The sequence below is a fragment of the Natator depressus genome, chromosome 21 (genome assembly GCF_965152275.1).
Source record: "Natator depressus isolate rNatDep1 chromosome 21, rNatDep2.hap1, whole genome shotgun sequence".
Lineage (NCBI taxonomy): Eukaryota > Metazoa > Chordata > Testudines > Cheloniidae > Natator > Natator depressus.
Genome location: NC_134254.1, coordinates 2,560,623 through 2,587,997, shown reverse-complemented (window position 1 = coordinate 2,587,997; position 27,375 = coordinate 2,560,623). Strand labels below are relative to the sequence as shown.

General features: G+C 39.7%; 1 protein-coding gene and 1 long non-coding RNA gene across 3 annotated transcripts in view; one reads left to right on the top strand and one right to left on the bottom strand.

Annotated features, from left to right (window-relative positions):
* CTTNBP2NL (CTTNBP2 N-terminal like) overlaps window positions 1–27,375 on the top strand; it is a 129,266-nt gene that overhangs the window by 96,491 nt on the left and 5,400 nt on the right. For both annotated transcript variants that reach the window (XM_074936254.1, XM_074936255.1), the window contains exons 2-4: window positions 5,656–5,763; window positions 23,938–24,168; window positions 27,111–27,218. In XM_074936254.1, the coding sequence (XP_074792355.1) occupies window positions 5,656–5,763; window positions 23,938–24,168; window positions 27,111–27,218 (447 nt within the window). The remainder of the gene's footprint in view (window positions 1–5,655; window positions 5,764–23,937; window positions 24,169–27,110; window positions 27,219–27,375) is intronic.
* LOC141975689 (uncharacterized) overlaps window positions 22,094–27,375 on the bottom strand; it is a 111,837-nt gene continuing 106,555 nt past the window's right edge. Inside the window, exon 4 of the long non-coding RNA XR_012635992.1 lies at window positions 22,094–22,322. This is a non-coding gene — a long non-coding RNA (uncharacterized LOC141975689). The remainder of the gene's footprint in view (window positions 22,323–27,375) is intronic.

Here is a 27,375-nt window from a genome sequence, read left to right as displayed (position 1 = left end):
AGAAATAGGACATGCTTTGGTCAAAGTATTACCATTTTGAATTATAAAGGTTAGCTCTGTGTTCTGATAACTTAGAACATATTGGATAGCCACCGTGCTTATGGCTGCAGGCAATGTGAACTCCCCTCTTATTTGTACTTAAATCCAGTTTGTGAGCAGTGGTGGCAAGCAAATGCACCATAGTAGGAAACTCTCACAGCTTTGCAGAGGATGTGCTGATTGTGAGCTAATGCAGAAATAGGCATAATTCTCCATGTACTGCTGATAAAACAGATGCTGGTTTTCCATTTTTTCAGTGTGCAAATTGATGTTCAGAATAGTGCTAAATGTACTAGTGTTAGTGCAGTTAGTTTTGCCACCTTTAGGACCTCAAAAATTACAGGGGAAAATATCAGCTTTCTTCAGTGATAAAAGAAAATATTTGTCTTATTTTAAATTTACATCTTCTCTTCACTGAACGAATACAACTTAGTAGTGAACGTCTCTCAAAATATGATTTGATACTATTTCCTGTAAATATTGATTCAGTCTTAACCTTCATAAATTAGTCTGTGCAAGAACTGACTCACTGTTAAAATTAAGTCATGCATTTCCTGGGCAGATAGGATGTTGAGATTTAAAATCTGTCCATGGCAGTCATGCAGTTCATAAACTTAAAAGTGCCTACTTAAGCATGGTAAATTTTAAAAACTGAAAACAAAGCCAAATTCCCTGCTCTGATCCCAACCTGTAAAATTAATTCTAGATTGTGATGGGAGTTGCTTTTTGGATGTTATGATTCTGTTCTCTGCTTCCGTTTATAAATGGCACTACACATTTTCTTTCTTCCCTGTACAAAATAGCTATTATAACTAGGCAGCTATTTCATAGACTAGAAGTAACATAATTGTCAACCAAACAATTCCAGGCATGAGAGAGGTGTCTTGTTTCTGGTCTTGCACAACTCTCTCTCTAGAAAAGTATATTGATCAGTTTACAATTCTCCAGCAATTGTCTACTTACAGAATAGTCGTTAAGAATGCAATGTCTCATTGAAATGGGAATCTAATCAAGTTCATACAAATATGAGTCTCCTAAACTGGAAAAGCAGTAGAAATTTTAAGTGTAGATAATGAGGTAAAATTGAGTACAAGAGGCTGCATGGCTGCTGGTTGAAGCAGAAGACTGGGAATGTGGATTTCTGGGTTGTCTTTCTGATTCTGCCACTGTTTGAGGGATGTTGGGAAAACACTTGATCCCTCTTCTGTACAATGGAGGTGAGGCATACCTCACAGATGAGCTGAGGCTTTCTATGAGCAAGATTCACTGGGCTCCTTTGATGACTATAGAAATGGAAAATATTAATTATATTATGATAAAATACACTAGATCACTAATGAACTTATTTGCTTTTTTTTTTTAAACGTTTTAAAAAAAAATTAGATCAGCTTTTAGGTTTCTACTGATTCTTCTGTCAAAGGCATTTCTTTTCCAGGCTTGGCAGACCCTAGAATATTCCAGATTCTGGCTTCATGGCCAGCCAGCCTATACAGCAGAAGGAATGGTACATGTTGGAAGCCTGTCCTAGGGTGGGGGAACATCCAGGTTCCTGTGCAAAAGTTTATAGTTAAATTTTAAACTCCATGAACTCTCTTATACTAAAGAAAGAATACATTAAATGATTTAGTCTCTGCAAAATATCATGCAAAGAAACCTGGATGTATTACGGACGTTCAGACCATAGAGAAAGAACATGTCTACAAGTGGTTCCTGTGTCTGATTTATAGGGTGGAGTATGCCTCAGACAACAGCACCTGAATATGACCTCCCAACAAAGTCTATCTGAAGCAATCGGAATAAATGTGGTTGAAAACTGTCTTGTATTTTTGAAGCCACTTAATGCAAGATGACAATGCCAAGTAACACTAAGCTTAGAAAGAGACTAGGGAACAAGTATGTCTCCTAACGTGTGCCAAACTTAGTCTCAAGAATGTGCTCAAATGTCTGAAAATGGGCATATAAGCAGTCTAATTTCATTGGGAATCCACAGACGTTACTGGTTAAGGATTAAAACTGCATGGGAACAGATTAGTTTTTGTAAATGTATATTCAAAATGATTTGAGTAATTTCCTGACGATAACTTGGTCTGTAACTTGTTTGGAAGTAGTTTTCTCTTTTTCAGTGTTTGAATTTTGGGATGTTTGTTTGGATGCACAGCTCAAGTGGATGGTGTGTTGTTACTTGAGTGTGTGAGAATAACATTAATTTCAAATTTGCTTCCTTCAAATGTTGGTTCAAAATCTACTGTTTTGGTGATCATCTGTGCAAAGTAATTTAATTTCTTCGAATACTTGTGGAAAACAAATATGCAGAGGAATGAACTCAAAGCATATTTGTTTAAATATTCAAACAGATATTTAGAGAAAAATTGTACTAGTCTCCCAGCTCTAGTGGTAATGAAGATAGAGCAAATATATTGTTCGTTGAAGAAATCCATTTTTCAGTACTACAACCAATCCTCTGATTCCCCCCCTCCTTTGTCCTGAATATAGCTGGGTTTTTTTACTTCAAGGCATTGGTTGGGATACAGCATTTTTTTTTCTAAAATGCTGTAATATGCTATACACTGCATGTGCTGACTTTAAAATTCTGTTTTGAAATGAAAATGCCAAAATAATTCAGGTGTTTCATCTTAAAAAAGCTGGGCCAAATTAAATTCTTCTTAAATGTCCTCCCTTGTTTAAAGAAGTCTTCCCTTTACCCTTCTGGCAAGTCTCAACAATTCTTATAAAACTCTAATTAAAACTTTGAATGTGGGGACTGTGTTCCAGAACCCATGGATGTTCAATGTATTTGCCGGTTCAGAAAGCCCTCTTCCGAAATAACGAGCATTTGCAGCAGAGATCAAAGCATCTAAAGCCAAACTGCGACTGTAAAATGTTCTGAATCTGATTATTATCTCAATGCTTTTAGTTCTGCAAAGATGACCCAGAGTAGAAAGAATTTTTGTCTGTGAACAGTAGTGGAAATGGCCTCAACTTTTGCCCTTCAGGGGAAGTATTCTCCTGAAAAGAAATGTGTTCTTCTTTAGTTTCCTTATTGTTTGTATTTGCTTGCTCTTCAAGAAAAAAGGCTGCTTTAAATCCAGTTGTCTTCCCTTTGCTGTAAGGGTGGCATTAAATATAAACTTCAAAATTTTAATCACTTATCAGCTTTGAAAATGTTTGACTATTTTTCGTTTGCGTTTTAACATCAGTGTAGTATCTGGAAGCAAATAATCCTGGGCAGTTCACCAACTTGCATGAACAAAGCGGGAAGATGGGATTTTGTTGTTGAGAATTTCCAGGCACTTATTTGGCAGTTTCAAGACTTCTCCTATAGCTGTAATTTTTGTTTGTTTTTGTTTTGTTTTTTTTAGGAACAGGTCATGCCCCTTTTTTTTTTAAATACACATAAAACGTGTTTCAGTGAGTCAAACAAAAGTGGGTTTGTTAATACACAGCAGTAAAGTTCATATTGATTTGTTTACTCATAACTAAATTAAGAGGTGGTCTCTAACTCAGTCACTGTCCAGTGTAGAAATGGAACTCAATATCTTGTTGGAATTGCCTAGAAGTATTCACAGCTTTTAAGTAGGGTAGCAACTTGTCAGAAGGGAATTCCCTCCCTGTAGGAGGGAATTTAAACTTTCTACTGCATCATGCTGCTGCTACTTGGAGAACCACTTACTTCCTCCTCTGTCTTGAAGGCCCCAACTTATGGCTGGCTGGTCTTGTTGGAAATCATGAAACCAGACATTTAGAGGTTTACCAAACTGTTTATTATACAGTCACACTTCTTTCCCTCAGACAGTAAATTCATTTATCCGCAGTACTGAACACATGCTATGCTGACAGCTCTTTAATGACTAGTTACATTGCATTTTAACAACCACAGTACCATAAACAGCCGAAGCTATGCTTTATTTAAGAAGACTCTCTAGACATGCCAATGTAAGTCTACCCAGAAAATCCCTATAAAAAAGCTGTACTGCTCTGCTGAAACTTTGCTGCTTTAATACTTCACACTGGACTTTGAGTGAAACAAGAATATTAATTCCTACATGGAGTGCCCTCTGATTAATGCTGAGGAGAGGAATAGATCATTACTTTAAATTCCTCTTAAAGTGTATAGAGGATACTTTAAGGTTGTTACTCTTCTGGGTGAGCAAGACAATTTTCCTTTTCCAGCAGCTGGAAAACTTCATCTGCGTAAATAATCCATATTTGTTTGCAATGCTGTAGCTTTGTTGGCCCCAGCATATTAGGGAGACAAGGTGGGTGAGGTAATATCTTTTATTGGACCAACTTCTGCTGGCGAAGGACACAAGCTTTCAAGCTACACAGAGCTCTTCTTCTGGTCAGAAGAGCTCTGTATAGCTTGAAAGCTTGTCTCTATTATCAACAGAAGTTGGTCCATAAAAAGATATTACCTCACCCACCTTGTGTCTGCTTAAACAAGACTGAACATGGCTTTATTTGCTTAGCTCTACACAAGACAATTATGCAGAGTAGTAGTGACTTTAGAGTAGTAGGTTTCACTGGATTCCATTCTGCTGCACATATCTAAACAAAGATTACAAATTAATCATCTAGTGGGTAAATCCATCTTTTGCTGGCACAGTTGAGCACCATATTCTGTTCATGCCTCCCATGACGTTTTTGACTTTTAGCAAGTGTTAAGAGTGGCGAAAGATTGTGATGAATTAGACACATTTAGCTTCCGCTGTTGCCTTACAGTGAAGGATACGTGCAAGAATGTGTTGTAATTTTAGGACTTTTCACAGCCTATACATGTTGGATGCAGAGTATTTTAGGCTTCCACTATAGAGACATAGACTTGTTAAAACATATGAAGTGACTATTATTGCTCTTAATTAAAATCCAGTATCCAGAATATTGGATCTGCGTTCTAATGGGTACCACTTAAAATTGTAGTTCACAAGCTGCTATGGTCTGAAGAAATTCCAGAGAGAGAATAGAAACCAGAGTTCTGCGTGTGTGTATGTTTCTGTGGCATTAACCTTGTGGAGTGACTTGAGTCTGTGCCCCAGGAGATGTCATTAGGGATGGCTCAAAAGGTACAATGTAGCTTTGAAATGCTAATTTATAAACTTAATGTTTATCTTATGGTAGATGGATCAATTTGGACTGCAAAGGTATTTTTCTTAAGCAGCCATTTTTAACCTACAAGTTATATGCCTGAAGTATAGGTCCATGATTAAGTCCTTAGTGGGACATTTGCAGTTATATGGTTCAGATTCACAATCCATAGTAGCATGATTTTAAAAAAAATCACTTCTCCCTCCTATTAATTTTGGCTGCTGTTCAGTGAATATTGTACATTAGCACTTATTTTCTGCCCACACCATCTGGGTATGCATATGCTTGTGAACCCCTGGGAAAAGGTGAAAAATCAATCTTCTGCAACTAGTTATGGAGGTCATAAAGAAAACACTGGTGTGTATGTTTTCTCCTTTGTTTGACAATACAGCTTGCAATTTGAAAAACTAAAAGGTCTGAAGTTTCCAAGTTCAATGAAGGTTGTGCATTCCTGGGTCTTAGAATATCACAGTTGGTTTTGTTCACAGCAACATCTAGTGAATTAATTCTTTTCTAATTACTTTTGTTTTTCAGGTATTCAGAATGAATCTGGAAAAGCTCAGCAAACCAGAACTACTGACACTATTTAGTATTCTTGAAGGAGAACTAGAAGCAAGAGATCTTGTCATAGACGCCTTAAAGGTATGTTATAAGTAAGTTAATTGGGTCAGAAATGCTACCATGTTCCTGTAGGTTCTGCCAAAGGCCTGTATCGCAACGTGGGGTTTAGCAGCAATGATTTATTACTTTTAAAAATTCAGACTGGATTTCAGTGGCATGAGTTAGTCAGTGCTGTATATTGATCTGTATCTTGGAATTCATTATCAAAAAGTTGGCTGCAAAAGCAAGCAGTTCACTGTTTAAGTGCAGAGAGCATTTTAAATGTCAGTACTTCCTTTTTGATAACAAAACTGCTCCTGATTCTTTATCAGGAAGAATTAAAAGGGTTAGTTTTAAACTTCTTCAATTAAATGTGTCATATGTTCCTGTTTCTTCACTAAGAAAACTCTTCAGAGCAGCAGAGAAGATCGTCTCTCAAAATCTCTCTGGCAAGGGTGACTATTCTGCTGCTTCCTAAGAAGCAGATGCCAGTTCCACACTAAGAATAACATAGCCCCAATGGGATAGTAAGGCTGCATCTACACTTCAGGCGGGGGTTGTGATTCCTTTGCTTGTTTCCACATATTCGCACTGGTTCTCATCGAGTTAGCGGGAGTATAAACAGCAGTTTGCCCATGGTAGCGCTGCTAGTGGGAGCAGAGGCAGAGCTGCTGCTAGCATTGCTAACGTAGCTATAGTGCATTTATGTGCGCGCTAGTTCTCTTCAAGAGCTCACAGCGTAGACATAGCCCGCATGGTGTTCTTGTACCCTCCTTTCATGTAAGATGTATATCAAGTTGCTAGAAAAGAAAGAGAGCACCAGAGCCTTCGCTGCCTGTGTGAACGATGCACAGAGCTGTTTTGTTGGAGCTGGGCAGCGTGGTTGAGAAATGTGTAGCTGATGTTGAGGCTTGCATCCACGCTGACTAGCTGAAACTCAACTCTGATCAGATGGAATTAATGCTCCTGGAGAGAGGCAAGCAACCGGATGAAATTGCAAAACTGCATCTGCCCCTTCGGTGGGGTAATTGGTTCATCTCGTGTTACTCTGTCACGGACTGAAGTCCTGATATCTCTCCAGAAGCATCTGGATGGCCTATACCGGTAGTAGTGTTTTCTCCATCTGCAATTGACTAGAAAATTGCATCCCTTTCTTTCAGATGCAGGACCTTGTCATCCTTATCTATGCCTTTATCCCCTTGTAGTTTGTCAGCTGCAATGCACTCGACATGTGTTGAGGAAACCATACCTTAAGATCAGTCAAACTTCAGCTGGCCCTTGTAGGGATCACATTATGTCTGTTCTTCATTATTTGCACTGGTTTTCTGTTTGTCTCTGGGCAGTGGTTGAAGGTGCTGATTTTGACATGTTGTTTACCCGATATAACTGAAATTTCCTTTCTCTGTGTATCAGGGCAGCTACAATTATCCAAGGCATTCCGGTTTAAATGAGAGAGTGCAGAGAACAGTGTGTTCTCAATGAGGTGTTCTTAGCTGTGGCGCTGACTCCTCCATTTTATCTGGCAATCTTGATCTGTTGTTCTTCAGGGAATGTTTTCAAATGCAGCTCTTCACTAAGGTGTCTTCTGAGAGGGAATATTAAATGGGAGAGTGGGTGTGTGGGAATAATGAGGCAAAAGTATTGTGGGGAAAAAATTAAAGAAGTTTTGTGAGGGTTGACTATCTGGTAACTTGTGTACAGTGACATAGAATTTATAGCTAGGTTCATAATTCCTGTCCTGGGTCATGCTCAAATTCCAATTACAGTCATTTTGCATGGTCTGTACTTTGTATGTATGTATCTTGTAGCTAGTGCAAGTGGTTTATCTCTTTCTGGCTGGGTGGCAAAGATTAACCACATCTATCTCAAATCTAAACGTGGGATAGATAGTCATGTGGGCCTGCTGTCTGAACACAATTTTATTGCAAAATGCTGTCCTCTGTTGACTTGTATGTGTAAAAAGCTGCTCTGGGTTGCTTCTCCGCATGTTGTGTGTTCTATGGTAACTGCAAAATTCCATGCAACAGTTCTGACATTGACTCTTGGTGTTCATAGAATCATAGAATATCAGGGTTGGAAGAGACCTCAGGAGGTCGTCTAGTCCAACCCCCTGCACAAAGCAGGACCAATCCCAACTAAATCATCCTAGCCAGGTCATGCTGGACCTTAAAAAGCCTCTAAGGATGGAGATTCCACCACCTCCCAAGGTAACCCATTCCAGTACTTCACCACCCTCTTAGTGAAATAGTTTTCTCCAATATCCAATCTAGAGCTCCCCCAGCATTCTATCCCCCTTATAGTCCATTCATCCAATCCATACTTTTTTAACTTGCTGGCAAGAATACTGTGGGAGACCGTATCAAAAGCTTTGCTAAACTCAAGATATATCACATTCACCGCTTTCCCCATATCCACAGAGCTAGTTATCTCATCATAGAAGGCAGTCGGGTTGGTCAGGCATGACTTGCCCTTGGTGAATCCATGTGGACTGTTCCTGATTGCCTTGCTCTCCTCCAAGTTCTTCAAAATGGATTCCTTGAGGATCTGCTCCATGATTTTTCCAGGGACGGAGGTGAGGCTGACCAGTCTGTAGTTCCCTGGATTCTCCTTCTTCCCTTTTTTTTAAAAGATGGGCACTATATTTGCTGTTTTCGAGTCATCTGGGACCTCCCCCAATCGACACGAATTTTCAGAGATAATGTGATATGTTGTAGTCTCACAGTGTCTTTGTTCTGTTCTCCCTTTGTTAACTTCCACCTTTTAATGCTGCTTCCCCATTTCTTTTCCCTTTTATTTTTCACTGTATGGGCTTGTATATGTTTATATGTATTTTTAAGGACCTAACCACTGTAGTGCCTAGATACCATTATTAAAAGTCTGTATAGTATTATAGTCACACGATAGTTCTCTTGCATCACACGTTAGGAGGAGGTTTACAGTGGATACCAATGGGACAGTCCTGCAGCCTAAGATGGACTCTGCATGTTTGCTGGCAAATAAAAACAGGTTCCATGTGTAGTACCTTGAAAGCTCTACCTTCAGTTCCTCTGCATTTGATCCATTCTAAAACATCCAAAACTAAATGACAAAGCCAACTAACTGTAGCTCTGTCCGCTTTTGAAGGTTACCAATATGCTTCAAAGAGAGAACCCCATGAATGGTTGGTTTTACAGCCTATTCTTGCTGTGCTGTGCATTATAATGTCTTCTGTTTCTATTGGTAACAGATGTTTAGGTAGTTATTACACATGTTTTCATAAAAGATTGCTTTTGTTGCACTAGTCTAGTTTTATTTACTGCAAGCAGCTTTTGTCTTGTGTAAAGCTCTTCCCCCCCAAATAGGGAGAACACCCAGAGAAACCACAGCTATAATTAAGAAAGCATTTTGATAAGAAAGTGCCGGATGCTATCAAGTATAAGTGTTGTGTTTAGTCTGCACATGTTGTGTTTAGGTAAGTGTTATCTTTCCAGGCTTCAGCACTGGGCAGCATGAATGAAGTGAGAGGAAGCTAGCAATGTTGCGGTCCACTCTATATTCCATTAGATGACTGGAAATTGGATTTAAATTTGTATACAAAAGAAAGCTGCCTATTTGACTCCATTCACCGGATCCTTTGATTTGAAATAAGATCTGGCTTGGTTCAAGATTTGGGTTCTGCCTTGTATGTCAGGCCATCACCTCATTAGTTTTGCACAACCTGATCTTGCTGTCAGTGATGATTATTCTGTAGCTGACACATAACGGTTTTTGTCTTCATTATTTTTTCTCCTCCTCAGTTGTGCAGGTGTAAATCTCTGGGATTGTTTGGAGGAGTTTTCCCATGTACAAAAAGATCACTCTCTCTTTGTGAGGGAACTTCCACTTCAACACCCATTTTATTCCCTGGGGGATTTAATTTTTCACAAAGATACTGTGACCTGAAGCAGTTACCAAGTGTAGAAAATTCTCCTTAAACTCCCTGTTTGGGGCAGCCATCTTATTCAAGCCATCTGGCTAAAGATATTTGAAGAGGGAAAACACCAAGGAAGGAGAGAAGTAATTGTTTGGGGTAGTACAAGGGGATATACCTTGGTGTAATAGGAGAATTCAGGTTTTCCTCCCCCCACAATGCAACGAAAATGCTACGTTTCTACTCAGCTTTGAGCCCTGTGTACCTGTGGTGGTGTGGCCAAGAGAATAGTGCTATGTGGAAAGACCTTTTCAGAAACACACGCAGCAAACAGTATGTTAAGGTGAAAGGATAAGCTAAGTAATGCATAGTGTGAAATCTCATGGCTCCAGTGGCTAAAAAATTGAGCAAACATTAGCTTTCTGCCTTTGAGATATGGTGGGAAAAGGCTTTTTATTATTCGATGAAATGTGCTTTATCTGTTCAATAATTTTGAAGTTAGAGAAACTGGAACATTAGAAAGGAGGAAATGGAACTGGCAGGTTATTGAAGTAAATCGTAAAATGTGACTGTGTTCAATATTAAAGGTTACTTCAAGTTGGGTTGTCATTACTTGTAATGTTATCATTTCAGATATCTCAAAACTGGAATGGCAGGTTGCTTGCCTTCCTACAGTGCTGACTTAGCTAGCCTTCTTTCAGATGCCTTTCTAGCCTCAGTCCAATTCAGAGCAGACAAAAATACTGTGTGCTGAAAAAACCTTGTATCTTAAGGCCTTTATTGAACTTTCTTCTTGCATCCAGACAGTGTCTTGTTTTTTCAGGACACCCGTTACTCTCTCACAGGCTTTGTGTAATGTTCTACAAACACACTTAGTTTGTACTTTAGTGTAGATCTGCATTCCTGCAATTTTTTTGATAGGGTGCAAGGGAGAGGCTGACCCAAAGTAAGATGGCTTCAATGTATGTACATTGAAATAATGGCATGAGCAACAATAATTAAAATGGAGATTTAACCAGTAGTGAAGTGTTTGTGACCAATTCATACAGCATAAAACCAACCAAAAAAGAATTTCACAAGTACATTTGAATAATTAACAAATTAGATGAAATTATGGTCTGCTCATGGCGATCACCTAAATTAAAGTGGCTAAGTAATCAAATTAATTACTCTCCTAGCTCTAGTAAAGGATCAATTGTAATGTGATTCACAGCCTCCTACCTTCCCCCCTCCTCAAAATAAAAGTATAGAGAAAACTGAAGTTAGTGGAAAAAGAGAAGTAAAAACTTTGCTTCAAAAGTAGTTCTCACTGTGATTCCCCCAGAGTACTACCCATGGGGAAATGAAAATCCCTCTCTTCTCCAACTGGCTTGCTAATGGAGCAGGGGGTGGAATATTGTAGGTCTCCTAGCAGTGTTTTGTACCTCGATCCCAAAATCTAAAGTTAGTACAGTCCTGGCTGGAGTTGAACTTCATGTTGGCAGGATACTTTTGGTACCCTTATGAACATATTGTGTATGTTAGAGGAAAAAAATCACAAAGCTACTTAGTGTAGAAGCAGGACAGAATTTGAGCAGCAGAAAATTTACAGCCAAAACCAGCCCAAGCCTCTGGGATCTACAGCTCGCTCTTCTTATATTTACTGATTTTAACTATCATAATTATTCTAAAATATTTAATTGAATAAAATAGACAGTATTTTTAAACATATGTAAAATAGCACAGTGCAAATTGTATTCCACTCTATATGCTCCTATTTTGACAAGTAGAAAATATTACAGGAAAAAGCATTGAAGAAGTGTGTTAAGATCAGTATCAAACAGTTATGGACTGAAATCCTGATAAGAGAATTTTAGTTAACTGAAATGCATACAGGACAAATAGATCTGCTAGGAACAAGAGTCAGAACTTTAACCGCTGAAACAAGTATCCATTGATTGATTGCATCCTCTGATAAATCATCTGATTGATGATTTTGAGGCTGTTGTTTTCTCTTGTTCAATGTGTTTCCCCACCATTACCATGAGATGTCTTTCCAGACTTTCTAAAATGATTTTTTAATGCTAACTTTGTATCGGCGGTGCTGAAGTACGCTGAAAGCAGGCAGAAACCCATTGTGATTGTGTGTCACTGGTCATGTTACAGTTTCAAATATTCCACTATTCCAAGATTACAAACAAAACAAGCTAAAAGGAAGGTGGATTTGGCCTACAAAGTGGCAGAGAGAACTTGTATCTTCATTTCCTCTACAGAGCAGTCTAAAATACATGTGTAACAAACCATAAGGTCAGAAATCAGGATTGTTTTAATATTTAGGTAAGGTATAACTTAATAAACAATGGTATTTTTCTACAATATTTACATTATGTAAATAGATGTTAACATCTAGCAAAAAATCCTGAAGCTTGCTCAAATCATGTGATGGTTATTCAGCAAGATGAGAAGGATTGCACTAGACTAGCACATGGTAGGATGTATAAGTTCTACATCTGATTCAATAAACTCTTGAAATCTCTGGAGTTATATGGCATAATAATTTTTTATTTATATTGCAACAAGGAGCACGCACCAGAGGATGTTTATGTGCCTTCTGTTAAAATATCACTGCAGTCCTCTAAGGGGTAACAAAAATGATGCACCCAGGCAGACTAATTAAAAAAATTAAAAGCTGCCCCTTTGTATGGAAAGAATACACAAACACACCTGTATACATTGCAGCCACTAAAAAAGCCTTCCTTCCCTGTTACTCTGACCATATCATGCCCTTTTTTGTTTCTTTGTATTGGCTCCCTGTTTCTCACCCTATCGGATTCAAGCTCCTTGCCCTAAGAACATAAGAACGTCCATACTGGGTCAGGCCAAAGGTCCATCTAGCCCAGTATCCTGTCTTCTGACAGTGGCCAATGCCAGGTGCCCCAGAGGGAATGAACAGAACAGGTAATGATCAAGTGATCCATCCCCTGTCGCCCGTTCCCAGCTTCTGGCAAACAGAGGCTAGTGACACCATCCCTGCCCATCCTGACTAATAGCCATTGATGGACGTATCCTCCATAAACTTATCTAGTTCTTTTTTGAACCCTGTTATAGTCTTGGCCTTCACAACATCCTCTGGCAAGGAGTTCCACAGGTTGACTCTGCGTTGTGTGAAAAAATACTTGCTTTTTTTTGCTTTAAACCTGCTGCCTATTAATTTCATTTGGTGACCCCTAGTTCTTGTGTTATGAGTAAGACTAAATAAAACGTCCTTATTTACTTTCTCCACACCAGTCATTATTTTATAAACCTGTATCATATCTTCCCCTCCTTAGTCGTCTCTTTTCCAAGCTGAAAAGTCCAAGTCTTATTAATCTCTCCTTATATGACAGCCATTCCATACCCCTAATCATTTTTGTTGCCCTTTTCTGAATCTTTTCCAATTCCAATATATCTTTTTTGAGGTCTCTTTCTTGAGTGGTAACCGCTAATTTAGATTCCATCATTTTACATGTATAGTTGGGATTATGTTTTTCAATGTGCATTACTGTGCATTTATCAACATTGAATTTCATCTGCCATTTTGTTGCCCAGTCACCCAATTTTGTGAGATCATTTTGTAGCTCTTCACATTCTGCTTGAGACTTAACTATCTTAAGTAGGTTTGTATCACCTGCAAATTTTGCCTCCTCATTGTTTCTCCCTTTTTCCAGATCAGTTATTAATATGTTGAATAGAACTGGTCCCAGTACAAACCCCTGGGGGACACCACTGTTTACCTCTCTCCATTCTGAAAACTGATAATTTATTCCTGCCCTTGGTTTCCTATCTTTTAACCAGTTACCAATCCATGAGAAGACCTTTCCTCTTATCCCATGACAGCTTTGCTTTGCTTAGCTTAAGAGCCTTTGGTGAGGGACCTTGTCAAAGGCTTTCTGAAAATCTGAGTACGCTGTATCCATTGGATCCCCCTTGTCCACATGCTTGTTGACCCCTCAAAGAATTTTAGTAGATTGGTGAGGCATGATTTCCCTTTACAAAAAACATGTTGACTCGTCCCCAACAAATTATGTTAATCTGTGTGTCCGACTGAAGTCAGGCTTACCTGCCTGTAATTGCTGGGATCGCCTCTGGAGCCCTTTTTAAAAATTGGTGTCACATTAGCTATCCTCCAATCATTTGATACAGAAGCTGATTTAAATGATAGGTTACAAACCACAGTTAGTAGTTCTGCAGTTTCACTTTTCAGTTCCTTCAGAACTCTTGGGTGAATACCATATGGTCCTGGTGACTTATTACTGTTTATCAATTTGTTCCAAAAATCTAATGACACCTCAATCTAGGACAGTCCCTCAGATCTGTCACCTAAAAAGAATGGCTCAGGTTTGGGAATCTCCCTCACATCCTCAGCTGTGAAGACCGATGCAAAGAATTCATTTAGTTTCTCCTCAGTGGCCTTATCTTCAAGTTCCTACTTACCTTTGTCCCTCTGCGCATCTCCCAAATGTGCTTTTGCACATTCTTCCATCTTGCTCTCTACATGTGGGGAGCCTCACCGAACTAGTTCAAGAGGCTACCACCCTCCTTTCCTAAGGATCACCTTCTGCTAGAACTCTTGCAAGAAATCAGCCAAGACTAAACAGAATGCTGATTAGGATGAGATGATCCTATTTTAAATATATTCAAATGAGTCAGAACAGTCAATTTATGCATGCCAGTTAGGTGAGCTAGTGTGACTTTATTACTATCACTCTTGCCTTTGCTTTTGCCATCTACCTCTTCCCTCCATATTATTCCTTAATCTCGCTTGTTGCATCTTGTTCCAAATTAGACTGTAATCTCTTGGTGGCAGGGACTCTGTCTTCCTATGTCTCACTATGGGACCCCGATCCTGACTTAATACAAATAATACAGCGATTTGAAGTTGACTCCAGTCGGAACATATCAGTTAGAAAGGGCTAAACTAACAAATTATTTTTATCAACAGTATTCACTGAGGGCTTCAGTAAGACACTCACCCCCTTTCCCACTTGTGGCTGCACGCATCCCAGTTTCCAAGCTGTCCCCCTCCTATTCACTCTACAAACCGCTTCTCAAAAGTCCTTCTCAAAGTTAACCAATCCATCTCACCTTCGTATCTTAATTTCATTTCCAGGACGCTCTGCTCCCTCTTCCACCTGATTATATTTAAAGCACACAACAAGGTTGCAGCTATTTTGGGGATGAGAAATGTTTAGAATCACTTGACACAATTTAAACATTAAGGGCCCATTTCCATGGTCCTTACTTGTGCAAGACTGTCATGTAGAAAGGACTGCATGAGTGGGCCCCAAATTATCCTTCTCAGATCCAACAAATCATATGAGTGAAAGGAATCCATTAAAATAAACTAGATCAATCATTCTTGACGTTTATAGAGTGCTTTGTTCCCTTTCTCTTTTTTGAGAACAGAATTCTCCATTCATTAAAACTGAAGTTTTGGTTGCTTTTAGATCAGAAAACAGGAAGCCGCTTTCAGGCTTGTTCTTGCTTGAGGCTGAAGCTCTTTCATAGCAGAGCAGAACCTAGCTAATTAGCATTAATGACTGGGAGACTCTGAATTACTGAATTTTGCAAGTGAACAAATAGATGAATAAACAATAAAGTGAGGATAATGCATTCCAAAACAAACTGTTCAGTTGTCAATTGAGTTATAGTTCCTAGTTTTCTGTTCAGTACCATAAGGCCTCGCTACAGCAGCTACTAAATCTTTGAGAGAAGGGGCAAGACAACTGATATTGTTTCTTTTTTGTGCCGATTATAAAGTGCTTGGATTTAGCAGGCTTCTGCTGTACTCTGTCCTCTTTAATTACAATATTTGATGCAGCTTTTTCTGTATATATTTAGGAAACTTTCACTAATGTTTCAGTTAAGAAGTTGACCCTGCTCCCCAGTAAATCATGATAAAATGTGCTGCCCCCCACCTGTCCAGTAACTGGGCGACTTCTGCGCAACAAATACGATTAGGTGACTGTTTTCTCCCCTCTGTGTTATTACTTGAATATATTTTTTGTGTGATAGTCTCAACTTCACATTCTGTTTTCTTTAATATAGAGATGGCCAAAGTGAAGCTTGTGAGCCCAGTTCAGCCCATGAGGGCCCTCATCTTCAGTTTAGGGAGTCCAAGCCTACTGTGATCCATCTTGATCAATTGGAAGGCCAGGATCATGCTGGGATTTGTAGTCTCTAGGCTACACTTCAGTTTTACACACAAGAGAAGCTGTAGTCTGTTCCGTTTCATGTACATTAGGAGCATCCCTTAGGTTTCTTGCAAACTGCAACATAACCTTTATGTGAGCAAAGTCTGAGGGGGGAGGGATAGTTCAGTGGTTTGAGCATTGGCCTGCTAAACCCAGGGTTGTGAGTTCAATCTTTGAGGGGGCCATTTAGGGATCTGGGGCAAAAATTGGGGATTGGTTCTGCTTTGAGCCGGAGGTTGGACTAGATGACCTCCTGAGGTCCCTTCCAACCCTGATATTCTATGATTCTACCTTAACTCGCTGGCTTTTTCATTTAATATCGATAATGCTATTATGTTGGTTCAATATTTACTGACTAGCCAAATACATCAATAGGTAAAAGCCTTGTTATTTTGGGTTTGTCTTAAAAATATCTACTAGTAACCACATTTTGGTCCAAATCATGTTCAGTATTTAGATACAGAGTTGCTGTGGGACTAATGATAGGGAGTTGATTCCTTATGGTATTTCTTCCTGGAAGCGTAGTGCAAAGTCAGTAATCCCCACCCCGATTACTGTGACCTCAGCTTATCTTTATTTTCTAACATCTGTCTCTGGGGAAAGAAGTAATAAGGAAGTTCAAGAATGCAGGGGAAGCTATTTAAAGAATATGCCATTCTCCATATCTAAAGGAGGAACTTCAGGACAGATTAAACTGCTGGGGAATTGTAGGTCCAGATAAATACAATGAAATTAAAACAGTTTAAAAAACTTATTCCTGTTTTCCCTAATGTGAAAATAACTAAAATCTAACTGCTATATATACATTCCCCTTTTTCTGTCCAAACAATAAAGGTTGTGTTGGAAATTCCCACTAATTTATACCTTGTGGTTCAGTAAAGGAAGTTGAGGAGGGTTGAGAGGCCATGATGCAATGTTCTGTCTCAGCCAGATCTTCAGTAAAAAGAACATTAAGAAAGAAACCCGAAGGATATTGTGTGGGAAACATTCGGCCCTGAGTAGCCTGGAAATCCCCAGATAAAACAATAGTGTTTTCCTAGCAGAGTGGAGCCATCAGTTTGCTTATCTCCACACTAAACATCTCGTAACTGTTCCAAATATTGCTTCTGCTCCATAAAACCAGAATGATCCTTTTTCAGAATAGACTAGCAGTGGTCAGTTACACTACTTCAAATTGGACAAAGCCAGCCAGTTACCGCAGCACCCAGTGTGCCTCAACATCTTCATTAACAGAATCTGAAATACTATTTTTGAGTAGCTGTTAGTCTTCCAGTTAGCTGAATTGTGTTGTGCTACTTCAAATATTTTCTCCTCTTCTGCCTAGGAATCTTGTATTTCCTCTAAGAATAGTTGAATAGCCTGGACAGCCGACTAAGTTATTTTTTGAGTTTGCATATTGATTTAACATAAATATGCAAACCCCAGTAACAACTTCCACACTAAAAGGAGACAGTCACTGGGAAGTAAGTACATTATATTCAGTTGTCCAGGTGAATGGCTGTGCCCTTAAACTAGAAGACCAGATGGATTCAGTGGCCTAAGCCACCAGATAACTCTCAGCTTTATGTCATTTAATGCACATAGCCTGCATCACAATTTCATTTCAGAGGGACTCGGTTGAAAATTTTCAGTGCAAGATTTATCTGTTCAGCCACGTCTCCAGTGATGTCACCTGTGCAACAGACTGCAAGTAGTAGTAGTTATAATAATCTCTCTACAGACTTTCTATTTGCTAGTGCATCCTGCTGAAACAATTGACATGTTTTGTAAACTCATAAATGTATATTTCTTGAGAGTGGGTGGGTGTTGTATCTTTCGAGGTATGGTATATTTAGTTATGGTTTTTGTGTTGTCTAGACATAAATGGTTAAATATTTATGCTCAGCTGACTTGTATTTATTTGTATGACGATAGTTAGATTTGAGAGAACTGTTGAAAGGTAGCTTAGTTTCATTTGGTTATTTCAGTTCAGGAAAATCATTAATGGCTCACAAAGTAACAAGGAGGAACTTCTTGTTCTTTCCCAGACAGGAAATAAACCACCCTAGCTTGATTCAACAAAATGTACAATATGATGCCTGAAAGCAGGAGAAAAATGTGGCTTTGTGGATAGTTTCAGGCCTCACAAAAATCATATATAAAGAACACACCATGTGTGTGTGTTTTGGTTTTTGATTTTGGTTGTTTCCACATAAGTGGACTGGATGTTAAGTTACACTGACAGAGGAGGGAGGGACCCTTCTTAATGCCTTATGGAGCCAGATCAAAACTTTCTGGAAAGCTTTTCCTGGAGAGAAATGAGCTAGGAGCAAATTTTTTCAGAAGTGCTGATAATATTAGAAGTGCTAATACCATTTTAAAGCTGGAATTTATTTCTGAGTTTCTGTTGTGGTAGTGTGTAACCACTACAGGGTTGGATTCAATTTAAAAAGAGAAAACAGCTTGTCCATCAAAGCAACTGGGCCAGCTGGACTTACACTTTTTTTAATTTATTGAAAGGCTTTCCAGTCCTTGGATCATTTAAATGTTCCCACACAACTGTAGTTGGGTTTGGTTTGCTCACGTTTTGTATTGCTTCAGAAACAATTGAGGATTTTTCCCCTTTATCTATTCAAAAAATCAATCCATTAGTTTTTTCCTGTGATTCATTTAAACCACTGGCAGCGTATTTATCCAAGACAGCACTCCCTTTTCCTTCCTCTTCCTCACAGCAGTCTCTTGAGCTCTGATCATACATATTTGGATACAAAAGGTATATACACTTTTGAAGGTTTATAAACAGAGTGGAGTATTTATTGTGTATATGTGGTGGGGGGGAGAAAGAGAGGGATGGTGGGGACAGGACATAATGCTATTGATTGCAGCTACAAGATAGAAAAGGAGTACTTGTGGCACCTTAGAGACTAACAAATTTATTTGAGCATAAGCTTTCGTGAGCTACAGCTCACTTATATTTGTTAGTCTCTAAGGTGCCACAAGTACTCCTTTTCTTTTTGCAAATACAGACTAACATGGCTGCTACTCTGAAACTCATGGAAATGTTATCCATATTGAGTTTTGAAAGTCTCGCTCCCTTTGTTTTTAACCAACCCTAACTTTTCTACCTAAAATATGTCCTGAAAATAGTTATTCTGTGCCACTTACTAGTCATGTCTTACTTCTCTTTAGTAAGTGAAAGGGCTGAAACAATAGATTGTTAGGGTGACGTTTCATTCTGTATTCTGTGTAGGTATCTTGTTTTTCCCTATCCTCCAACAGCTGTATGTCATTTAACAGGATCAACAGAGTCATTGATGTGTGGAATGAGTGTTAAGAACTCTATTAATTCTGAAAAGGCTACTGTATTTAATTTGGTATGGCTTACTTATGTGTTTTATGTTCATAAAGATACCCAGATGTGTGCATGCTTATGTATAAAATTATAAAACACACTAATACACAGAAGGCAGTGTTAGGCCTCATCTCTCAAGTGGCAAAGCCATATGTTATGCATGCTCTCCCTGAGTCTAGAAAACTGTAACAATCTTATTTTTATGTAGTGACTTCTCTTTGTGGATCCCACAGTTCTTTGCAAACGATGTACAGAACAGTACCAGTGAAATTCAATCACTTCTGGGATGGTGGACAGCAACCAACGAGCTCTCGACATACTGCAGAATCCTCTGGAGAGGGAAAATTTTGGCCAAGTGCACCGGGGCAGACCCTTGCTCTTAAAATTGCCCATATGACTTTTTAACTGTTTGCAAAAAACGGGCAAGATTTTTTTGTTTAAAGGTCTTGCTTAACAGCCCTATACCCAGGAAAATGCATGATACTCTACTAACCTTGGAAGGATGAAGGGCTGAGTTATCCCTGAGTCAGGGTTAATACCTGTGGCTCTAGGGAGTCTAGATCAGTGTATCTCAACCCTTATGATACCACAGACCAGCTTGCTGCCTTCCTAACCTGTGTCAGGACGATCTCAGGGATGGCGCTCGTTCACGGACCAGTCCTTGAGAAACACTAGTCTAAATGTATCCAATCTGAAACTGATACCCCTAAGGCATCTCCTCTGATTGGTATGTTTGCTACACTGAATGCCAGATTTGTGTTTTTAATCACTTACATCATAGCATTGTACCTTGAGATGGGAGCATTTGGGGTGAGATTTTCAAAAATGCTCAGCATTGGCCTGTTTACTGTTGAAGTCAATGGTGAAACTCCCATGGGCTTCAGTCAGAGCAAAGTTAGGCCAAGGAGTGCTTTTGAAAATCTCAGCTCTGGGTGTTCTTCCCTTACCACCATCATACACACCTTTTCTTTTATTCTGCAATTGAAACCATGTGCCTTTGATTCTAATTCTTAACAGAGGAGGAAGGTGTTTGTGTATATGTAACTTTTATTTTTTTTAATCTTGTTCCTTGTGTGTTATTTATTTTCTTCTGAACTTTTTTAGTAAATGTTCAAAGCAGTGGGAAGAGGCAACATTGTTTGACAGGTGCCCAACAAACACATTCTGTAGTGCAACGGTTGGCTCCAAATTTTATTTTTTATAGGATACCAAGTGTGCTGGGTTTTTTAATTCTTGTCTGTCATTGAAAGAAATGAGTGTTGGATGTTTAGCTGTTTGTTATGCTTTGTTTCGTTTAGTCTGTACCTGGGTGAAAGAATTTTAAGGACTCTTGTTTGCTCACCAGTTATATAGATTTATAGGTTATTGTTGGAGTGAAATTCTGTAATGCCTAGTGTGAATGTCATTATGATATTACAGCCAGAAGGATGCACAAAATTGCTCTTCCAGTGAAACATCACTAAATTATTAAATCTCTCTGTCAGGGAGACTGAGTATTTACTGTCTTTCCTTTTAAGAGGTTATGGGACACCAGAGACTTGGGGCTTGCTGGCTCTATTTATCTACACACCAATTACTGAGTTTCTGTAGTATGCTGTATGTATTGTGTAGTGGCTCTGATACTTTTTAGTGGTGTTTAGCTAATGTGCTCATTCCAGTACAGTGCAGACAGCAGCTGTGAAAGGTATTTGTGGTTTGTGTATAGGAGGTTGGGAGTTTAACAGAGGATGAGTTCAGAGCACTGAGCCAAGTTGCTAGTTAGTCCCACTGAACAAGCTCTTCTAAATCTTTGTTGTGGTAGAGGAAATGATTGTGAGGACATTTACTGAATTAAAAGCCTTCTTTTAGATTTAAGAACCATTGAAAAATCTAATTAAGCGAGACATTGAGTTACTTGTAATGACCTTGTAAGCGCCTTCAAGAGACACTGGAAGACCTATCAGAGCTTAAAATCAGACGCTTTTAAGTTATAAACAGTAACATAATGATGCTTACTGACTCCTTTTACTGGGTAATTTTTGTGTATAAAGAAGTTGTCATCTTTGGGATTAATGTTCCTACACACTTCAGCCCTCAGATGGATAAATCTTCAGTATGTCAATTGTCCAAATGCTGTCTGTAATGTGCAACCTTTTCAAGCTGGTGCTTGAACTTTAGTAGTTAAGCAAATGCATGGCCACCAGAGTTAGTTACAAAGTTGAAAAAAATATTTCCTTCCTTTGTCCTTGGATGCAGAAACTGTTCATAAAAGGCCTCCTTGTTTACATTTTCTCCACTGAGCTCTGTGTTTCTTGGAATAGTGATTCTTTCGGTATCTCTGACCCAGAGTGAGCAAATGGTGTTGATTATGAGTCAAAACATGACATAATTGGTGAAGTGGAATTTCCTCTATGTAGAGAGCTTTTGTGTTCTCTGAATCTGTGCTTGGATATACTTCACTTTTTTCCCATATATATAACACATTGTAGGGACAGAAAAGCATGCGCATTTGTGGAAACTCAGGCTATGAAACCTTTCCTTTTTGCATCCTTTCCCCATGGAGCAGGGGAAGGGTTGGGAGTATCAGTATAGTACATGAATGTTAGAAAAGGGCACATCTTTCCTTGCCAGTGGTTGCATTCTGGAAGTGGTAAAGCAATAGTTTCTTTTCAGTACCTCTGATACCTTGCATCTGAGGACTTTTGAGACTTTATGAATGCTAGTGAAACCTCTGCCCCTCTTTGTCAGGGTAGGTTTCAAAGTCTGCAGTTGTCCCACTTTTTATTCTTTGTCACTGATGGAACACACTCTCACTTGGATAAACTTAGGAGACAAACCTTATTGTGTATATGAGGGGAAGCTAAGACACAGTGAGGTGAAGAGACTTGTTCAAAGTTACACAGCACTTCCGTGGCAGAGCCAGGAATGGAACCTAAGAGTTCAGATTCCTGATCTCCTGTTCCACCCACGTGGTGCAGTGAATTTAACAAAACAAGCAGCTTTGACTTCAGTCTGGTTTCAGTTAACATGAGTAAACTTTGGGGGTCATTTGGGGAGAGGAGGTCCTTGGTACTTCAGTTGAAAAGAATCCTTTTATTGATCATCTTCTTGTTTCTTTGGCATTTTAATTAAGTACAGTCAAAAGACATGGGCATTTGGAGCTGGATTTCCTTTTCTTGCATGTAGCTTCCTGTTGGGGAAAGCAAAAATGGAAATCAGTAGCTTCAACTGAAATGATTCTAGCAGGAAGGAAAATAGAGATGGAAATTTCATGCTTTTGGGTCTGCACTTTGGCTCACTTACATACGGTTTGCAGTGTGACAGAGTTTTGTGCTTAATTTGTACTTTCAGACCCTATCCCCATGCCGCCTCCCCTCTCCCCCCACCCCTGGTACCACGTTGCCATGTATCTTGTGAAACTAGCTTTTCTTCCTATATCTTGTGGTAGAGGTCAGTTTTGATCTTTTAAAATGATTTGCTAGGCGTGGTAATTGGTAAAATAAACGTATTCATAAATCTACACTTCATGTAAGCCATGCAGCACTCAAAAAGAAAACAAACAAAAAAAACCCCTAAAAGACTCCTCACCCCATTCCTGCTCTGTATTAACTTCAAACTATACCATGATGGATGGCATATACTGGTCCTCACCACACTTAGTGACGAGCAAGTGGTCCCCTTTATGTAAAATTCCTATTAAAGGACTGATGGCTCCTCGTTCAGGGCATGTCTTCATTAGCCATGTTGAAGGGCTGCTGTGGCAGCGCTTTAACATGGCTGTGTAGTCCTGGCACCAGCGCGGGGAGAGAGCTCTCCCACAAGGGCCGTGGCCCCAGCGCTGGGGCACTGTCTACACTGCCGCTCTGCAGCGCTCGGAGGGGTGGTTTTTCACACCCCTGAGCGAGAAAGTTGCAGCGCTGTAAATTGCCAGTGTAGACAAGGCATCAGTTAGAAGATGATGTGCTGGATGCTGTCTAGCCCTGGGACACTGGCGTCTCTTCTATACTGTAGGTGTAAATCCAACCCAGGTTCTAGAACGGGTTGAAACTTTCAGATAAATTTTTGTGTTTTGACGGTGGGGGGGGAACCTAAATTTTTCAACAAAATATTGTGCTGTGCTTTGGGGTTGGTTTAAAAAAAAAAAAGTCAAAAAATTCTGATGCAATTTCAAGCAACAATTAAAAAAAAAAAAAAAAAAAACCCTCATGACATTTGACTGTTTTGGGGGAGCACTTTTTGACCCAGGTCTACCAGCTGCATAAGGATGTAAAGTTGTTTAAGCATTGACCGTGTGCGCTGTGGCCATTTGATAGCTTTTCATGGGTTGTGAAATAAGTTGTTTCGACTATGTCCAAGTCTCAAAGAACTAGTGCATTCGCCACAAAAACCATGACCCGTATGGGCCCCCTTGTTATCAGCATCAGCAGAGATGGCAAGGACTAAATGGGCCATGGAGGCTGCACTAATCGCCCATTTAGATGTCGGTGTGCGGTCATTGTGAAGAAGCTTGCTGTATTGCTTGCCCCAGCTTCTAGTCTATCTGTCCTATGGATTAGTAGAGCTCTTTAGTCTCTGTTAACCCAGCACCTTTCGTCAGGAAAAAACGTGCAATGCTAGATACTTTTATCCCTCCAGCGGATAACTAGGTCTGTATCACATCTTGCTGCCATGCAGCAGGGACGTCTGCGTCTCAGAGATAAAATACGATGGGGTATTTGTTCTATCTGGAAATTGACAAATCATTTCTGTATGATTCTTCAGCTACCACCTTTTAATAAATTGAAATACATATTTATATATTTCAGGCCCAGCACAGAAACACTTTCATTGAAGAACGCTATGGAAAATACAACATCAGTGACCCATTAATGGCTCTGCAGAGAGATTTTGAGATGCTGAAGGTGGGAAATCATGGCGAAAAGCAACCAGTTTGCTCCAATCCTTTGTCTATCCTTAAAGTAGTGATGAAACATTGCAAAAATATGCAGGAAAGAATGCTCTCTCAACTAGCTGCTGCAGAAAGCAGGCACAGAAAGGTAGGTTTTAATTTCTATAGAACTCACTATAAATAATGTACTTTTAGGAATATGTTGTTGGCTTTAGTGTGGTAAAGAGTGAAAGTTAAATGTAAAAGGAGTTCCTGTAGTTGCTAAACAGTCCTACTTTGTAGCTTTAAAAAGCTTTAATTGGTCAGTATTGTACAGTTAGTAAAGACTGTGTATTGTAAATACAAAGGTACATGTGCTGCTGTTCTATTAATGGGAGATCTGTGGAAAATGTAGGGAGGAAATAGCTTACTCAGATTGGGGAAGTATAGTACGAACTAAACTTAGGGGGAAAAAAGTCCTTTCATTTACATGTCATCACACAGAAAGCTTTGCCAATTCACAGCAGCACTGAGCTCTCAGAGCAAACACAGCATTGAACTATGCCTGTGGGTTAACTGAATGGTCTATATTTGATTATTTAAAAGAGAAATATAATTGGTTGGTATGCAGCTTCTCCTTATAGACTTTTATATTACATGTACACATTTTTTCCTCCAAAAATATTGTTTAACAAGGGCTATTTTTCATGCCTGCTAGGTATTTTTAATATTGCTTTAACCGTCTCCCAAATTGGCATGAATGCATAGTAAAGGCACACTCAGTAAAAGCTCTGGCCACACTCTCTTTAGAGGCCCCACCTCTCCAGAGCTGTGCTTATCTGGCTTACAGTGGAAAGCTGCACATAAGTATGAAGACAAACAAGAACTTCCACTGACCTGGACTCATTGGAATCTCACAACTCTTTAATTTATTTGCCCTTCAGTGTACTTAGTTTGCAGAGTTCAGCTTTTGGAAGGGTGTCAACCAGTTTTGTTTTGTTTTTTTGTTCCTCTCGAAACAGAGTCAAACCAATATTTGCTACCAGTGTAGACACTGCAACCAGTAAAGTAAGGGAAGCAGCTACAAATTAGTAGATATGAATTTCGTCATCTGGTGGCTTGTCTGAACTAAAAGCCATTATCCAAAAATGACTCCTTCTCAGCAAAGTCACTTCTTGCTGTGGCCTGATTCTGTAAATCTTGCTTATAGCACTCATGTAAATAGGTCTATTCCCTTTAGAAGTAAGAGAGCGAGAGAAAAAATGGGCCCATTGTGTCTAGTTAATGATGTTGGCCTATAAGATTCAAAATGAGTTTTTACTCCTGTATTGGCTATGAGACAGCGATCTGGATTCTATTCTGCCTTTTACATTAATGCCACCACTGTCTAAAGCAGTTCTGATTGCAGCATATTTACTACATCAATGTGAGAGGCAGTAAGCAACTTGACTTTTAGATCTGAGGCAGTGTGTGTAGAGAAGACATTTGGAAGTAATCTTTGCTCAATTTACTAAGTAATTTGACATGTAAGTCATTGAAAAAATAAATATGAAACATTACTTCACTTTTTCAGCCATATATTTGGCTATAATCACTTTTTAAACCCAAATTAGCCCTCCCCATAAGGCGCACTGATATGTTTGTGCAAGATTATAGAAAATGACTTTGTCAGAAGGATTGAGTAGATGCTGAGTTCTTGGTGAATTTGTTTGGGAGAACTGGAATTTTGGTCATGATATACTGCAGAGTTGCAGTATCTGACTGGAAAGTTTGTATGTTGACTCTTGTTCTGAGTTAATGGAATCTCAGTTATTTTAATTCAGGGTAGAATTTGAAGGAGCTTCTTGACTGGGCCTTATAGTAGGCAGTTTTGTGTCAAGTGTTAGAACAAATTAGAGTTATTTTTAAATACATTTGTTTTTGTCAAATCAGGCTTAAATATTTGTGCTGCAAGCTTCAAATCTCTCCCAGGACACAGCAGGGGTATTCCTGAGGGCATTTTGTTCCGTAAAAATTCTGCACACAATATTTTAAAACTCTGCACATTTTATTTGTAAAATTAATATGGACGCTCCAGTATGGCATTGGGGAAGCACAGGCCCCTGGCTGCAGGGAGGTTGGGAGATCACGTTTCAGCTCCTCCCCTGGAGGACAGACTCAGCAGTGAGGCTGCACACAACCCTGACACAGCGCAAGGACCAATCCTGCCCCTCCATGCCAGGTGCACCAGGTTTGGGCAGGATATAAGTGTGCAGGGGATCTGGATGCACTGGGGCTTGTTAGGGGGCTCTGGGTGCAACAGGAATGGGACTCTGCGGGGAGCAGGGGGTGTTGTCTGGGTGCAGGTGGATAAAGCTCAGCATGGGGGTCTGGGGCTCATTGAGGGGGTTCTGAGTGTGAGCGTCTGGCTGCATGGGCATTGGGTGGATGGTGGAGCAGCTCCCTATACAGGGATCCCTCCCCCCCCTGCAGCTGAGGAGCAATGGTGCAGGAGATTGCAGAGCTTTCTGCAGTGGGGGAAGAACTCTGGGGGTGGGTCTGACCCCACCCCAGATGCTGTGCAGGGGAAGAGGAAGTCCTGTCCTCCCCAGCCCGAGCAGCTGAGCCTGGCCCAGGGTAGGAGCCACCAGCCAGGTGGCCCCCTGCCCCACCTCTCTGCTGACTGCCCTGGGCACCCAAAACATACTGCTGGGTTGGGTCACATGACCACACTTGTGGCTTCCCTTTGTTTCCCTGTCAGAAAATAATTTTTCTGCAGGGGATATAAATTCTGCACATGCACAGTGATGCAGAATTCCCCCAGGAGTAAAAGAGAACTGCATATCATAATGCAAATTTCCCTTGAACCAATATCTAAAAACATACTCATGAGGCTGTATATATGCTCCTGGTTTTTGTCTTAATGACCTTGTTAGTAAATCCTGTCTCAAGCACCAGCCAAAACTGAAATTCTGTGAGGAAAATACATTTTTAAAGCTGCGCTATAAACTGGAGACAAACATACAAATTATTTATTGAAGGCTAAACTAAGGACACATGGAGAGTGGGTTTCTGAACATGTATGTAAATGCTTTTCCATAAAAAGATGACTGAAGTGTCTGTGTTTGGAAGGTGATACTGGATCTTGAGGAAGAGAGGCAGCGGCATGCCCAGGACACTGCTGAAGGAGATGATGTCACCTACATGTTGGAGAAGGAGCGGGAGCGGCTGACTCAGCAGGTGTGTCTTGGGAGTTAATAATTACCTTTCCCACAGAAAGCTGAATGCTGTCAGAACATACAGATCTGCTTCATCACCCAGATTTAGTATAACATCTGTCTAATTGTACCTGAATCGTAAATAAATATTAAGGATCCGAGACTCTACATTTCATGGC